The sequence below is a fragment of the Somniosus microcephalus genome, chromosome 4, assembly GCF_052327205.1.
Source record: "Somniosus microcephalus isolate GS21.2 chromosome 4, FLI_Smic_1.0, whole genome shotgun sequence".
Taxonomy (NCBI): domain Eukaryota; kingdom Metazoa; phylum Chordata; class Chondrichthyes; order Squaliformes; family Somniosidae; genus Somniosus; species Somniosus microcephalus.
The window spans coordinates 47077525-47093662 of NC_140990.1; the positions used below are offsets into that span (position 1 = coordinate 47077525).

The 16138-nt window shown below is 44.0% G+C and overlaps 1 protein-coding gene across 1 annotated transcript in view; it reads right to left on the reverse strand.

Moving 5' to 3' along the window:
- Nucleotides 1-495: 495 nt before the first annotated feature.
- LOC147118807 (putative ATP-dependent RNA helicase DDX10) overlaps nt 496-16138 on the reverse strand; it is a 40482-nt gene continuing 24839 nt past the window's right edge. The window contains exon 3 of the mRNA XM_085984619.1: nt 496-1451. Within this exon, the coding sequence (XP_085840745.1) occupies nt 1359-1451 (93 nt within the window). The 3' untranslated portion in view covers nt 496-1358. The remainder of the gene's footprint in view (nt 1452-16138) is intronic.

Here is a 16138-nt window from a genome sequence, read left to right on the forward strand (position 1 = left end):
GATAGGCTCTCCAGAGGTTGGATATGCAGTCGACATCGAGTCCGGACCCCATGAAGTCTTGTGGCTTCAGGTCAAACCAGGTCAAGAATACCTCCTGCTGATTAGCACCCATCGCCCTTCCTGAACTTATGAATCAGTACTCCTCCATGGGGCACACCAATTGGAGGAAGCTCTGAGGGAATGTTCTCTGGGGAGTGGGGGGGGGGGGGGGGGGGAGGGACACTTCAATATCCACCACCAAGAGTGGTCTGGTAGTACCACCACTAATCAAGCTGGCCAAGTTCTAAAGGGCACTGCTGGGCTGGCATCATGTGCTGAAGGAACCAACATGAGGAAGTAACCTACTTGACCTCGTCCTCACCAACCAACCTGTTGCAGATACATCTATCCACTTATCTGAATGGGTGCTGTTACAGCACTCATCTCCAAGTTCTTCTCCAAGTGACAAATCACACTGATTTGCACATACATTGTCAGTGTACCGTACCCACACCCCCCCACCAATTAATCCGAAAGTTGGATCATGCCAATGCATTTTATAGGGAGGAGAGGGAAAGGGAACTTGCTAGTACCCTGTCCTCAACCCTGCAAAGTTTCTGTACACAAGCATCTCATCGCGTGCTCAGTAGAAGTGGATAAAGCTTCTTTAAGAAACAAATACTGTTCACACCTACATAACCATAGCATTCCTTATTCTGTTCTTTGCCAATAACTCCTGTGTGGTGCATTTACAATCCTTACCAACAGTAATCTATACATATTAGAACTATTTAATTCAACAGGACCCTGCACCAAGCCTCATATCCAAGATTTCAAACCCACCTTGGCTAAAAATTAAAAAGCAAATAAAACCCACAGGATTTGCATTCAATGAGTAAAGGATCTGCCAATAAGAACTCAGAAAAGATAAAATACTATTACATTACTTCTAAGCGGTGATTGTCACCTTAAAAATGTTACTGGTATACTGTTTACTAGATGCATTTGTCTAATGTGCTCTTCTGATTGAAGTTACTACTGGAAACCTATAGTTCATTGTTTGAAATACCTAAAAGTCAAAGCTGTGAATTGGCTTGGAGATGCTGTTTACAAAATAAAAAAAAGTTTTAAGGCTGTAAATTTTTTTTAACCAAGTAATTGCTCAACAGGCCCATTGCATACATTTAGATGCTAGTAATAAGGCAGTTTCGACAATTCGCTTCAGTTTGGGTTCCGGTACCATCAAATATATAACTGGAAAATTAAGAGTAGATGTCAAATCTGCTGATCTGAACTATCTGTACCAGTTTATTAATGGACTTGTAACAAAGATTCTTTTCTGTTGCTACAGTGTGCTGTTTGAATTCTATACCTGCTGCTTATGGGTATATTGATAATACATATAAAAGCAAAACACTTACATCTTTCTTTCTGGTAGCCTTTCTTGCTGCTTTCTCCTTAAGCCGCTTGACCTTAAAACAAAAGGAAAATTGAGTTCTATGAGTTGAACTGCAAGAACCACCAAAATACATAGTGAACCAATCCTTTATGTTCAATTTATTTTTCAGCAAGAAGTAATTTCTGTTTCTTTATGGCCTAAGGTAACAAGCATCATTTCATAATTATTTTTTGCTTCTTGTGATTTAAAAAATTCCCCATGAGGTTTGAATGGTGCAGAGTGTTAAGACCTGTGGTAATCCAGCCCAAACTAATGGAATAAAAACCTCTTCTGTCTGTTGTTTGTAAGTTAATGAGTCTTGGCAGTCTCAGCCCAGTTTCTACTGGGATTGGGCACAGCGCATAAAATTGAAGCCAATTTCCACACACGTGCACACATAACCCAGGAAAGGAGACAATCTTATGCCCTACGCTCATGAGAAGGTAGGCCTCTGGGGGCAAACTTAGTCGATGTATTTCTAAGAGGAAATGGATTAATTTAAAGATTTTTTTGTGAATTATTAAAATTTTAATATACTTTTTATGCGAAAGCCCAAAAAAACTACTGCAGTATCCTCAGGTTACCGAGAAAACAAGGCAGCAACTTAAAGTGTTTCCAAACAATAATTGGATAGGTTTTGTTGGTTCCTCCTTGCTTGTTGTTTTATTGCTAGCATCGAACAGACCCGATTTTCCTCGAGTTTGGAAGGTAACAGGGCTATCAGGTGCTGAGAGTTTTTAACCTTTATAAATGGATATGTGAATAGAAGCAACGCTATAATGTAGGTTTACTGTAGTTAGTTAATTATCCCACCTCTGAAGGGGCAGCACGGTGGCATAGTGGTTAGCACTGTTGCCTCACAGCGCCAGGGACCCGGGTTCGAATCCGGCCTCGGGCGACTGTCTGTGTGGAGTTTGCACATTCTCCCCGTGTTTGCGTGGGTTTCCTCCGGGTGCTCCGGTTTCCTCCCACAGTCCAAAGATGTGCAGGTTAGGTTGATTGGCTATGATAAATTGACCCTTAGTGTTAGGGGGATTAAATACGTGGGGTTACAGGATAGGGTGGGATATGTGTTGGTGTAGGGGTTACGGGGATCGGGTGGGATATGTGTCGGTGCAGGCTCGATGGGCCGAAGTGGCCTCTATCTGCACTGTGGGGTTTCTGTGATTCTGTGATAGAAAAATACAATTGTGTTTGTGCTAAATTTCAACGTGAACTGGACCTGGCATAAGGTTACTGACTTATGGAGTGGCTCACTTCCACACCTCTCTTTCCTATATATCTGTCCGATGCTTTCAAATGGACTATTTAATTTGAGCAAGCCAGGTTGAGATATATGTTCAAAATTTGACCAGCACAAAAGAAATTTCAATATGTCCTCAAATTCAAATAGAGCCACCAAACAACAACTTGCATTTATATAGTACCTTTAACATAGTAAAATGTCCCAAGGCGTTTCACAGGAGTCTTAGCAAACACCGGGCTTCATAAGGAGATATTAGGAGAAGTAGGTTTTAAGGAGCGTCTTAAAGGAGGAGAGAGGTAGAGAGGGTTAGAGGGGGAATTCGAGAGCTTAGGGCCCAGATAGCTGAAGGCACAGCTGCCAATGGTGGAGCGATTAAAATCGGAGTCACACAGTCTGAGTGAGCAGACTACCTGCGAGGGAGACAGTCGGCAAGTGACACAACGAAGGGGTGACGTCAGAATTCAAAGCTGTCGCTGGCACCAGGGAGCTGAGGGGTGAGTATTTGTGGTAAGTTTTCTTTTGGTTCTGTTTCGAGTATATTTCTGCTAAGTAGTTCATAGCCTATCTAATAGAGGGAAGTGCTGATTGGTGGGTAGCTGTTGAGAGTTTCTTGTTAAGTTTTAAGTTTATTTCCACTAAATTACCTCCATAGTCTGGTAAATGGAGGCATGGCAGGGCAGCTCAGTCCCGTGATTTGCCCATGTGGGAAATCCTGGACACTTCTTGCGGCCTGGACGACCACGTGTGCAGGAAGTGTCACCAACTGCAGCGACTCGAGCTCCGGGTTTCGGAGCTTGAGCGGCAGCTGGAGTCACTACAGTGCATCTGCGAGGTTGAGAAATACTTGGAAAGCACGTTTCTAGAAGTGCTCACCCCGCAGCTTCAGAATGTGCTGGCAGAGAGGGAATGGGTGACCACCAGACAGAGAAGGAGGACCAGGCAGGTAGGGCAGGAATCCACAGAGTGCATCGAGTTCATTAACCAGTTCACAGTTCTGAAAACTGGTGGGGGTGATGGCTCCTCTGGGGAGAGCAGCCAGAGCCAAGGCGACGGCAGGCTCAGCTGCACAGGAAGGAAGAAGAGTGTAAGAGCAATAGTGATAGGGGATTCATTGGTTAGGGGAACAGATAGGCGTTTCTGTGGACGCACATGTGACCCCAGGATGGTATGTTGCCTCCCTGGTGCCAGGGTCAAGAATGTCACTGAGCGGCTGCAGGACACTCTGAGGGGGGGGGGGGGGGGGGGGGGGAAGGGTGAACAGCCAGAGGTCGTTGTCCATATCGGTACCAACGACATAGGCAGAAAGAAGGATGAGGTCCTGCAGGCAGATTATAGGGAGCTAGGAAAGAGATTAAAAAGCAGGATCTCAAGGTAGTAATCACCGGATTACGCCCGGTGCCATGTACTAGTGAGTACAGGAATAGGAAGATAGAACAGGTGAATGCGTGGCTGGAGAGATGGTGCAGGAGGGAGGGCTTTAGATTCCTGAGGCATTGGGGCCATTTCTGGGGAAGGTGGGACCTATACAAGCCGGACGGGTTACACCTCAACAGAGCCGGGACCAATATTCTCATGGGTAGGTTTGCTAGTGCTGTTGGGGAGGGTTGAAAGTAGCTTGGCAGGGGGATGAGCACCAGCATATAGGAGTAGAAAAGAGGAATAAGGTGTTGGATAGTACTCGAGAAGAAAGTAGTACTAGAGGCGGTAGTAGTACCATATTAGATAGGAGCAAACTAGGAAAGACTACGAAAAATTCAAAAATGGGTTTAGAATGCATGTACATAAACGCACAAAGTGTGGTGAATAAGGTTGGTGAGCTACAAGCACAATTAGCCGTGTGGCAATATGATGTGGCAATAACGGAAATGTGGCTTAAAAACTGTGAGGACTGGGCACTTAATATTCAAGGGTACAAGGTGTTCAGAAAAGATAGGGAAGGAAAAAGGGAGGTGGGGTGGCAGTGCTGATTAAAGAAGACATTGTAGTGTTGGAAAGGGAGGATGTTCTAGAGGGGACAAGGACAGAATCCATTTGGTTAGAGTTGAGGAGCAAAAAGGGTATGACCATGCTATTGGGAGTATTCTATAGGCCTCCAAATAGTGAGAGGGAGGTAGAGGAGCAAATTTGCAGGGAAATCGCAGAGATGTGCAAGAGCTATAGAGTGGTGATATTGGGGCACTTTAATTTCCCAAATATCGATTGGGATAATGCTAGGGTAAAGGGAAAGGAGGGGGAGGAATTTCTGAAAGGTGTTCAGGAGAATTTCCATGGCCAGTATGTTCTTGGCCCAACTAGAAAGGAGGCATTGCTGGATCTGGTGCTGGGGAATGAGGTGGGCCAGGTCGACCAAGTGTCTGTGGGAGAACACTTGGGTACGCGTGATCATCGTATCATAAGATTTAAATTAGCAATTGAGAGGAGCAAAGAACAATCTAGAGTGGAACTTCTGAACTGGAATAGGGCTAACTTCAATGGGATGTGAAAGGATTTGGCCTGGAGAAAATGGAACCAAAAACTGACAGGAAAAACTGTAATGGAACAATGGGTGATCTTTAAGGAGGAGATGTTCAAAGTACAGGCTAGGTACATTCCAACCAGAGGGAAGGGTAAGGGAACTAAAGCAAGGGCTCCTTGGATGACGAGGGAGATAGAGATGATGAAACGAAGAAAGAGGGTGTATGATACATGTCAAGTGAATTCTTCAAGGGAGAACCAGACCAAATACAATAAGTTCAGAGGGGAAGGGAAGAGAAAATAAGTAGAATGGCAGCTAACATAAAAGGGAACCCAAAAATTTTCTACTGGCATGTAAACAGTAAGCAGGTAGTAAGAGGCGGGGTGGGGCCTATTAGGGACAAAGGTGGTGATATATGCTTAGAGGCACAGGGCAAGGCTAGAATATTCAATGAGTACTTTGTATCAACAGAAAATGCTGGAAATACTCAGCAGGCCAGGCAGCATCCGTGGAGAGAGAAACAGAGTTAACGTTTCAGGTCTGGGACCCTTCATCAGAACTGGAAAAAGCTGGAGATGTAACAGATATTAAGCAGGTGCAGAGACAACGGGGCGGGGGGAGCGGTTAGGAGGGGAGGAAGGAATTGAAAGAACACCCTGTACTTTTGTAAGAGGCAGGAAAGAAGGGCTTCCCATAATTTTCCAACCTTCCCTAGATGCGAGGGGGGTGCCTGGGGATTGGAACGTGGCAAATGTGACACCATTGTTCAAGAAAGGGTGCAAGGACAATCCTAGTAACTATAGGCCAGTCAGTTTAACATCAGTGGTGGGCAAAGTTTTAGAAACAATAATCAAGGAAAAAATTAACGGGCACTTGGAGAGGTTTAAGCTAATTAAGGGAAGCCAACACACATTTGTAAAAGACAGATCGTGTTTGACTAATCTAATTGAATTTTTTGATGAAGTAACAGGGAGGATTGATGAAGGGAATGCAATGGATGTTGTCTACATGGATTTTAGGAAGGCGTTTGACAAAGTACCACATAGAAGGCAGGTTAACAAAATTGAGGCTCATGGAATAAGTGGGTCAGTGGCAGCTTGGATAAGGAATTGGCTTAAGGACAGAAAACAGCAAGTTGTGGTAAATGGCTGTTTTTCAGACTGGAGGATGGTAGACAGTGGTGTTCCCAAAGAGTCAGTGCTGGGGCCAAAATGACCTGGATAATGGAATACAGAGTAGAATTTCTAACTTTACCGATGACACCAAACTTAGGGGTGTGGCAAACAGTGAGGATGATACCAATCGACTGCAACAGGGCATAGAAAGGCTAGCAGAATGGGCAGACAAGTGGCAGATGGAATTTAATACAGAGAAGTGTGAGGTGATGCATTTTGGCAGAAGGAACAGGGAGAGGCAATATACACTTAATGGCACAGTTTTAAAGGTGTGCAGGGACAGAGGAACCTGGGAGTTAATGTGCATAGGTCCCTGAAGGTGGCAGGACATATTGAGAGAGTTGTTAGCAAAGCATATGGGATCTTGGGCTTCATAAATAGAGGTATTGAGTACACAAGTAGAGAAGTTATGCTGAACCTTTATAAAGCGTTGGTTAGACCACTGGAGTATTGCGCCCAGTTCTGGTCACCACACTTTAGGAAGGATGTGAAGGCACTTGAGAGGGTGCAGAGGAGATTTACCAGAATGGTTCCGGGGATGGGGGATCTTAGCTACAAGGATAGGTTGGAGAAGCTGTATTTGTTTTCATTAGAGCAAAGGAGGTTGAGGGGTGATTTGATAGAGCTGTACCCTGTATCCCTGGATTGGAGGGTGGCTAATGTTACCCCACTGTTCAAAAAAGGTGGTAGAGAGAAAACGGGGAATTACGGTAAGCCTGACATCAGTAGTGGGGAAAATGCTAGAGTCCATTATAAAAGATGTAACAGCAGAGCACTTGGAAAGCAGTGACAGGATCGGACAAAGTCAACATGGATTTACAAAAGGTAAATCGTGCTTGACTAATCTACTGGAATTTTTTGAGGATGTAACTGGTAAAATAGATAAGGAAGAACCAGTGGATGTGGTGTATTTGGACTTTCAAAAGGCTTTTGATAAGGTCCCGCTTAAGAGATTAGCGTGTAAAGTTAAGGCACATGGGATTGGGGGCAAGGTATTGACTTGGATAGAGAACTGGTTGGCAGACAGAAAGCAAAGAGTTGGAATAAACGGCTCTTTTTCCGAGTGGCAGGCAGTGACTAGTGGAGTACCGCAGGGATCGCTCCTTGGACCCCAGCTATTCACAATATATATTAATGATCTGGACGAGGGAACTAGATGTAATATCTCCAAGTTTGCAGACGACACAAAGCTGTGACGTGTGTGCAGTGAGGAGGATGCCGAAAAACTCCAGGACGATTTTGACAGGTTGGGTGATTGGGCAGAAGCATGGCAGATGCAATATAATGTGGATAAATGCGAGGTTATCCACTTTGGTGTTAAAAACAAGAAGGCAGATTATCTGAATGACAATAGGTTGGGAGAAGGGGAAGTGCAATGAGACCTGGGCGTCCTTGTGCACGAGTCGCTGAAGGTAAGCATGCAGGTACAGCAGGCGGTTAAGAAGGCAAATGGTATGCTGGCCTTCGTAGCAAGAGGGTTTGAGTACAGGAACAAGGATGTCTTGCTGCATTTGTACAGGGTCTTGGTGAGACCACACCTTGAGTATTGTGTGCAGTTTTGGTCGCCTTATCTGAGGAAGGATGTTCTTGCCATGGAAGGAGTGCAGCGAAGATTCACCAGGCTGATACCTGGGATGGCAGGAATGACGTATGAGGAGAGATTGGGTCGATTGGGCTTGTACTCACTGGAGTTTAGAAGAATGAGAGGGGATCTCATTAAAACTTATAAAATTCTAACAGGACTAGACAGATTAGATGCAGGAAGGATGTTCCCGATGGTCAGGGAGTCTAGAACCAGGGGTCACAGTCTAAGGATAAGGGGTAAGCCATTTAGGACAGAGATGAGGAGGAATTTCTTCACCTAGAGAGTGGTGAACCTGTGAAATTCTCTACCACAGAAGGCAATAGAGGCCAATTCATTAAATATATTCAAGGAGGAATTGGATATATTTCTTAAGGCTAAAGGGATCAAGGGATATGGGGAAAAAGCAGGAACAGGGTACTGAATTTGGATGATTGACCATGATCGCATTGAATGGCGGAGCAGGCTCGAGGGGCCGAATGGCCTACTCCTGCTCCTATCTTTTATGTTTCTACAAGATTATGACAGGTTTGGATAGGCTCGACGGGGAAAGGCTGTTCCCATTAGTTAATGGTACAAGGACTAGGGGACACAGATTTATGGTTTTGGGCAAGAGATACGGGGGGATGTGAGGGAAAACTTTTTTACACAGCGAGTTGTGAGGACCTGGAACTCGCTGCCGACGGAAGTGGCGGAAGCGGAGACACTCAATGTTTTCAAGGGGAGACTGGATTGGCACTTGAGTGAAATAATCTTGCAGGGCTGCGGGGATAGAGCGGGGGAATGCGATTGACTGCATTGCTCTGCAGAGAGCCGGCGCGGACTCGATGGGCCGAATGGCCTCCTTCTGTGCCATTATGACTATGACAGGAGGCCAGAGTTGGAGGATTGCAAAGATCTCGGAGGATTGTAGGGCTCGGGGAGGTTACAGAGATAGGGAGGGGCAAGTGCATGGAGGGATTGGAAAGCAAGGATGAGAATTTTAAAATCAAGTCTTTTCCAGACTGGAAGCCAAAGCAGGTCAGCAAGCACAGGGGTGATGGATGAACGGGACTTGGTGCAAGTTAGGGTACGGGCAGCAGAGTTTTGGATGAGTTCAAGTTTACGGAGGGTGGAAGATGGGAGGTCGGCCAGGAGAGCATTGGAATAGTCAAGTCTAGAGGTAAGAAAGGCATGGATGAAGGTTTCAGTAGCGTGTGAGCTGCGGTGGGGCGGAGTCGGGCGAGGTTATGGAGATGGAAGTAGGCGGTCTTGATGATGGAGAAGATAGGAGGTCAGAAGCTCATCTCGGGGTCAAATAGGACGCCAAGGTTGCAAACGGTCTGGTTCAGCCTCAGACAGTGACCAGGGAGAGGGATGGAGTCGGTGCCATGGTTGAAGACAATCGCTTCGGTCTTCTCAATATTTAGTTGGAGGAAATTTCTGCTCAGCCAGGACTGGATGTCGGACAAACAGCGTGACAAATCAGAGACAGTGGAGGGGTTGAGAGAAGTAGTGGTGAGGCAGAGCTGAGTGTCATCAACATACACGTGCAGCTTGGCGTTGTGTTTTTGGATGATGTCGCTGAGGGGCAGCATGTAGATGAGAAATAAGAAGGGGCAAAGGAGAAATCCTTGGGGGTTTCCAGAGGTAACAGTGCAGGAAGGGAAGCCATTGCAGGTGATTCTCTGGCTACGACTGGATAGATTAGAATGGAACCAGGCGAGGGCAGTTCCATGTCAAAGGCTGCAGGAAATCTAGAAGGATGAGGAGGGATAGTTTACCACAATCACAGTCACATAGGATGTCATTTGTGACTTTGATAAGAGCTGTTTTAGTGCTGTGGCACGGACGGAAACCTGATTGGAAAGGTTCAAACATGGAGTTGTGGGAAAGATGACAACACGTTCAAGGATTTTGTAGAGGAGAGTGAGGTTGGAGATGGGCAGTAGTTTGCAAGGATAGAGGGTCAAGGGAATCAATCTTGGATTCAACCAAAACCCACAAAGTGCTTTTATTTGAATTGAATGGCTTGGCTGTGCCCTCATTTATCCAGGTCAGATACAAAGTGTAGCTTGGCCAGTGCTTCTTTTCTAGATTTTTCTGGAGAACTAACTCCAGTTGCAATTGATCTTTCAGAGTAGGAATGAAGGTGTGCTTCTTCAAGAGGTCTCTCTGCATAAGGTGCTGAAGGAGGCTATTCTTATCTGAAGTAAAATGATCAGGCCCCTTTGTTGAGCTTGGAAAAGATCTTGCGCTTCTGGAATCTTGCATCCTCAGTAAACAACACAGATTATTGTAATGGGCCCAAGACAAACTGCATGGATTGTAAAAACCAGATATCTGACTGGAGATCTGCCAGTGATGGTGGGTCTTGAAGGGCCAATACTGCATACACAAAGAAAGAAAACTTCGCAAAGTCAGTGTCAGCAATACAGAATGAAACTATGGTTGAAGACCAAGAAAAGCATTACAAGGCTACAGAATTTTGTCACAGAAACTACAATAACTGCACAGCTTAAATGGACTGAAACTCTTTTCTGTGCGCACAAAGAGAAAGCACGACTACCTACAATAAAAGGAGGTTTGATTCAAAATGAGGCCCTTACATCAATAGTTCCTCATTGGTGCCCTTGTTACCTCTAGACTCGACTATTCCAATGCTCTCCTGGCTGCCCCACCTTACACCCTCCATAAACTTAAGCTAATCCAAAACTCTGCACCCCATGTTCTAACTCACACCAAGTCCCATTCACCCATCACCCCTATGCTCACTGACCTACACTGGCTCCTGGTTCGGCTGCGCCTTAATTTTAAAATTCTAATTCTTGTTTTCAAAGCCGTCCATGGCTTCATCCCTTCCCATCTCTGTAACCTCCTCCAGCCCAGAACCCACCGAGATCTCTGTGCTGCACCAATTCTGGCCCCTTGCGCATCCCTGATTTTAATCGCTCCACCATTGGTGGCCGTGCCGAGGCCCTAAGCTCTGGAATTCCCTCCCTAAACCTCTCTCCTCCTTCAAAAATGCTCCTTAAAACCTACCTTTTTGACCAAGCTTTTGTTACCTGTAACAATGGCCCAGATATTCCGATTCCTACGGGTGGGTTCGCGCTGCGTACCCACCCGTAGGGACATCAGAAATGCCGGTTTCAGGCATGCACAGCGCATGCGCTGAAAACTGGCATTTCCAATCTGTCAAGAATGGTCTTGACAGATCCTCCGGCTACCCTGGAGAAGGGCCTCTGTGTGCAGATAGTTCTGCTTTTTGGAGACCCGCCGCCTGCAGAAAACCCTTACAATTCTTACGCTTGTTAAAGCAGGCGTAAGGCCTACTTTTATATCTGGATAAAAGAGTTGAAAAAAGTAAAAAAATAATTTTCACTGATTTATCATTTAAAAATACTTTTAAAAAAAGGTAAGTTTATTTTTAGCCCCGTAAAAAACTTTAATTACTTTTTTCAAAAAATTTAATTTTTGTTTAAAATACTTAATTTATTGCAATTTCAAGTCATTTTAAAAATGTGATTTATTTAAAGATTTACTATGTTTTTGAGGTGATCTCCATTCATATATTTGACAGGTCTTCCCGTCAAGTGTATGAAGGGAGATTCCCTTCTGTGATTGGCTCCCCATAGCCCACGTGATCCAAGGGACGCTGCGAACCGCATGCGCCCCTGGGATATGCAAGCCCTGCACAAGTTTGGAGAGGCCCAGGAGCGGAAGCGTGTGCGTCCCGGGAGCCCTCAGGTAAGGGCGTAGATTTTTCCAGATCGCAGGCCTCCCGCGGGAGGAGGCCTGCGATCGGAAAATAAGGGCCAATATCGCCTTACGTGGCTCGGTGCAATGTTAAAGGCGCTACATAAATGTAAGTTATCGTTGTTAATGGGGATGGGCGAGAGCGCTTGACCCAGATGAACACAGAATGATGTGAATCCCAAAAGGGAATAAATCCCAGATGTTTTCTCCTTTAGATGGAGGAGTGGTCATTTTTATGCAGAAGTTGAACAAATGAGGAAGAACCATTTTTATTCGCAATCAAATTCAAATGAACCATTTCCTATTTAATGAGAACCTATCAATCGCAAGGACATAATTTTCATTAATATTGGATATCATTTAAAAACCTACTATATTTCACTTTAGTTTATGTATTATCTAATCTATTACAGGATACATAGGCCGTTTCTTCTCCCTCCCCTTCTTCATATTATCTTAGGAAAGATCACAATGACATAATTCCCGTTATACAGCACATATAACTTATTTTGAGCAAAATTAGAAGCCTCTAGTAAAAGCCTTACTGTAGTTCAGGGTTGTCAGTCAATTTGTCATACCATTTATAAGTCCTTAGTCAGGTTTGGTTAATCACCTGAGACTGTTTATAATAAATTGCCTGGTTTCCAGCTCTTGCTGCCAAAAGCTCCAAAGGAATTGCTATTTAAAGTGCAATACTTATCTCTAGCATTTCTACAACACTTTATCCTTCTCTTGGCTCATCATTTACAGTAAATTATGGCCCTTATTAAATCAATGCCACTTTGAAGCAGCTAATATCTCCATTAGATATATCTACCACTACAGATTCTTTACAAAATGCTTTGAATAAGCAAACTAAACTTTATCTAGAATCACTATAGACTATAAGTGTGGTAAATGAAATCTAGTAGTTTTATTTTCAAATTTGTGTCTTAAAATAACCATTATTTAGAAATAAATGGTGCAAAATCTCCAAGATTTCTGACATCAACCTGTAAATGTGTTGGCATTTGGCCACGTGTGTGTTTATCTTGCAACTCTGCTATACAGTGCCACACTGTGGGAAATGTGCATATCTGAGATATACAGCCAATGCTGTTTACCTGACTGATTGCCTGCATGATGCACAGGACTGTTATCACCCCAATATTTTTATAGATGCCATTTTCAAGAGCTTTAAGCTGACTATAGGTCAGGAACCTGCTGTTGTTTCGTTGGTCGAAGAGGAATGAAATGAAGCTAGCTGTGATTTAGTTGGGTTCAAGCCCCACTCCAGAGACTTGAGCTCATATTCTAGGCTAACACGTCAGTTCAGTGTCAGAGGGGTGGTCTTTGGATAAGAAGTCTGCCCTCTCAGGTGGTTCATTTGAATTTGATTGCGAATAAAAATGGTTCTTCCTCATTTGTTCAACCTCTGCAAAAAAATGACCACTCCTCCATCTAAAGGAGAAAAGATCCCATGGCATTATTTCAAGAAGAGCAGGGGAGTTCTGCACGGTGTCCTGGCCAATATTTATCCTCAAACAACATCACAAACAGATTATCTGGTGAAAGAAACATAGAAGATAGGAGCAGGAGTAGGCCATTCGGCCCTTCGAGCCTGCTCCGCCATTCAATGAGATCATGGCTGATCATCCAAATTCAGTACCCTGTCCCTGCCTTCTCCCCATATCCCTTGATCCCTTTAGCCTTAAGAAATATATCCAACTCTTTCTTGAATATATTTAATGAACTGGCCTCCACCACCCTCTGTGGCAGAGAATTCCACAGGTTCACCACTCTCTGGGTGAAGAAATTCCTCCTCATTTCAGTCCTAAATGGCTTCCCCTTATCCTTAGACTATGACCCCTGGTTCTGGACTCCCCGACCATCGGGAACATCCTTCCAGCATCTAGTCTGTCCAGGCCTGACAGAATTTTATAAGTTTCGATGAGATCCCCTTTCAATCTTCTAAACTCCAGTGAGTATAAGCCCAATCGACACAATCTCTCCTCATACGTCATTCCTGCCATCCCAGGTATCAGCCTGGTGAATCTTCGCTGCACTCCTTCCATGGCAAGAACATCCTTCCTCAGATAAGGCGACCAAAACTGCACACAATACTCAAGGTGTGGCCTCACCAAGGCCCTGTACAACTGTAGCAAGACAGCCTTGTTCCTGTACTCGAACCCTCTTGCTACGAAGGCCAACATTCCATTTGCCTTCTTAACCGCCTGCTGCACCTGCATGCTTACCTTCAGCGACTGGTGCACAAGAACACCCAGGTCTCTTTGCACTTCCCCTTCTCCCAATCTATTGCCATTCAAATAATAATCTGCCTTCCTGTTTTTGCCACCAAAGTGGATAACCTCACATTTATCCACATTATAGTGCATTTGCCATGTTTCTGCCCAATCACCTAACCTGTCCAAATCGTACTGGGGTTTCACGACCTCCTCCTCACAGCATACCCTCCCACCCAGCTTTGTGTCGTCTGCAAATTTGGAGATATTACATCCAATTCCCTCGTCCAGATCATTAATATATATTGTGAACAGCTGGGGTCCTAGGACCGATCCCTGCGGTACCCCACTAGTCACTGCCTGCCACTTGGAAAACGACCCGTTTATTCCAACTCTTTGCTTTCTGTCCGCCAACCAGTTCTCTATCCAAGTCAATACCTTGCCCCCAATCCCATGCGCCTTAATTTTGCACGCTAATCTCTTATGCGGGACCTTATCGAAAGCCTTCTGAAAGTCCAAATACACCACATCCACTGGTTCTCCCTTATCTATTTTACCAGTTACATCCTCAAAAAATTCCAGTAGATTAGTCAAGCATGATTTACCTTTTGTAAATCCATGTTGACTTTGTCCGATCATGTCACTGCTTTCCAAGTGCTCTATTACATCTTTTATAATGGACTCTAGCATTTTCCCCACTACCGATGTCAGGCTTACCAGTCTATAATTCCCCGCTTTTTCTCTGCCACCTTTTTTGAATAGTGGGGTAACATTAGCTACTCTCCAATCCATGGGTACTGTTCCAGAGTCTATCGAGTTCTGGAAGATGACCAGCAATGCATCTACTATTTCTAGGGCCACTTCCTTAAGTACCCTGTGATGTAGATTATCAGGCCCTGGGGATTTATCAGCCTTCAGTCCCATCAACTTTCCTAACACCATTTCCCTACAAATACTGATTTCTTTCAGTTCCACCCTTTCATTAGACCCTATGTACCCCGGCATTTCTGGGAGGTTATTTGTGTCCGTGTTGTTTATGGGACCTTGCTGTGCAGGATTTGGCTGCTGTTTCCCTATATCACAAGTGACTACACTTCAAAAGTACTTCATTGGCTGTAAAGCGCTTGGGACGTCCTGAGGTAGTGAAAGGCGCTATATAAATGCTATTTTTTTCTTTCTTTCCAGAACAATTTATTTTTCACTTTGAAGTGCATGTGTGAAATATTGATGGACTGTGTTTGTGCAAACAGAAGGTAAGAGGCAGAATGACTTGAGTGGGAGTTCAATGCTAAAACAGCGTGAGCTTAAATCTGCAAGAACAAGCAGATAAATAAGGAAATTTGTTTTAGGGTTAGTATTTAGGAGCTGTACTGCCGTTAGGAATATAGAAATACTGTATATGAGAGATGCTTGGATTATGTAATTTAAAACAGCAGACACATGCACAAGAGGCTCAAGTGAATAATTTAAAGAGGTGACCTGCACGAATATCAATTGTAGGTTGCAAACTGAATGTTCTAAGGTAAGGTTCAATGAGGAGACCAGAAATAAAGAACCACAAGTAAAATCTTTTAAACTTACAATTCTTCTCGGTCACCTGTCAAGTGCAATTTGTGTATTCCATGTGACACAGTCATATTAATCAAACATTAAACTTTCTATTCGAACTCCAAAGTGGAATCCAATTTCAGGTCCTACAGTTTAAAGCAGCAGGATACAAATAATGACTGCTTTCAGTGTCAGACACCTCATTCAAGTAATCTGCTCAGCTGTCATCTTTAACAATCAACTGCAGCAGTTTTTAAATCAAATGGTTCTGCTGAAAATTTTAATTTAAAATCTACGGTATATTCCCTTTATTCTCGGGATAAACCCTCGAGGTACTCATTTTGAAACCTGGAGGCCATGCAATCGAAGTGATGCCTTTCTGCAACTGCTTCAGGTTCACACAGTTTGGCCCAAGGTATGGATTAAAACATGAAGCCATTGCCATAAATTATTCCTCCCTCTTCCATTGAGAAACAGGTCAAGTATGAACAACTTTCAGCTATAAAATGATTAATTACCAAAGCATTTTGGTGCATTTTCTACACAAGTAGGAGAAATATGATTTCCCCTAATTTCAGTTTCATATATTTGCAGGTTATTTTTTATTTTAAATCTCAAGCCTTATGGTCTTGATACTAGATTAAGCTCTTAGTGATAGGAATATATTGGGAACTTCCATTTGCTCTCATGTAAAAAAAAATGGCCTTCCTATGAAATTGCACAGACTTTGATATCAGTAACAACAACTTACAGGAAAC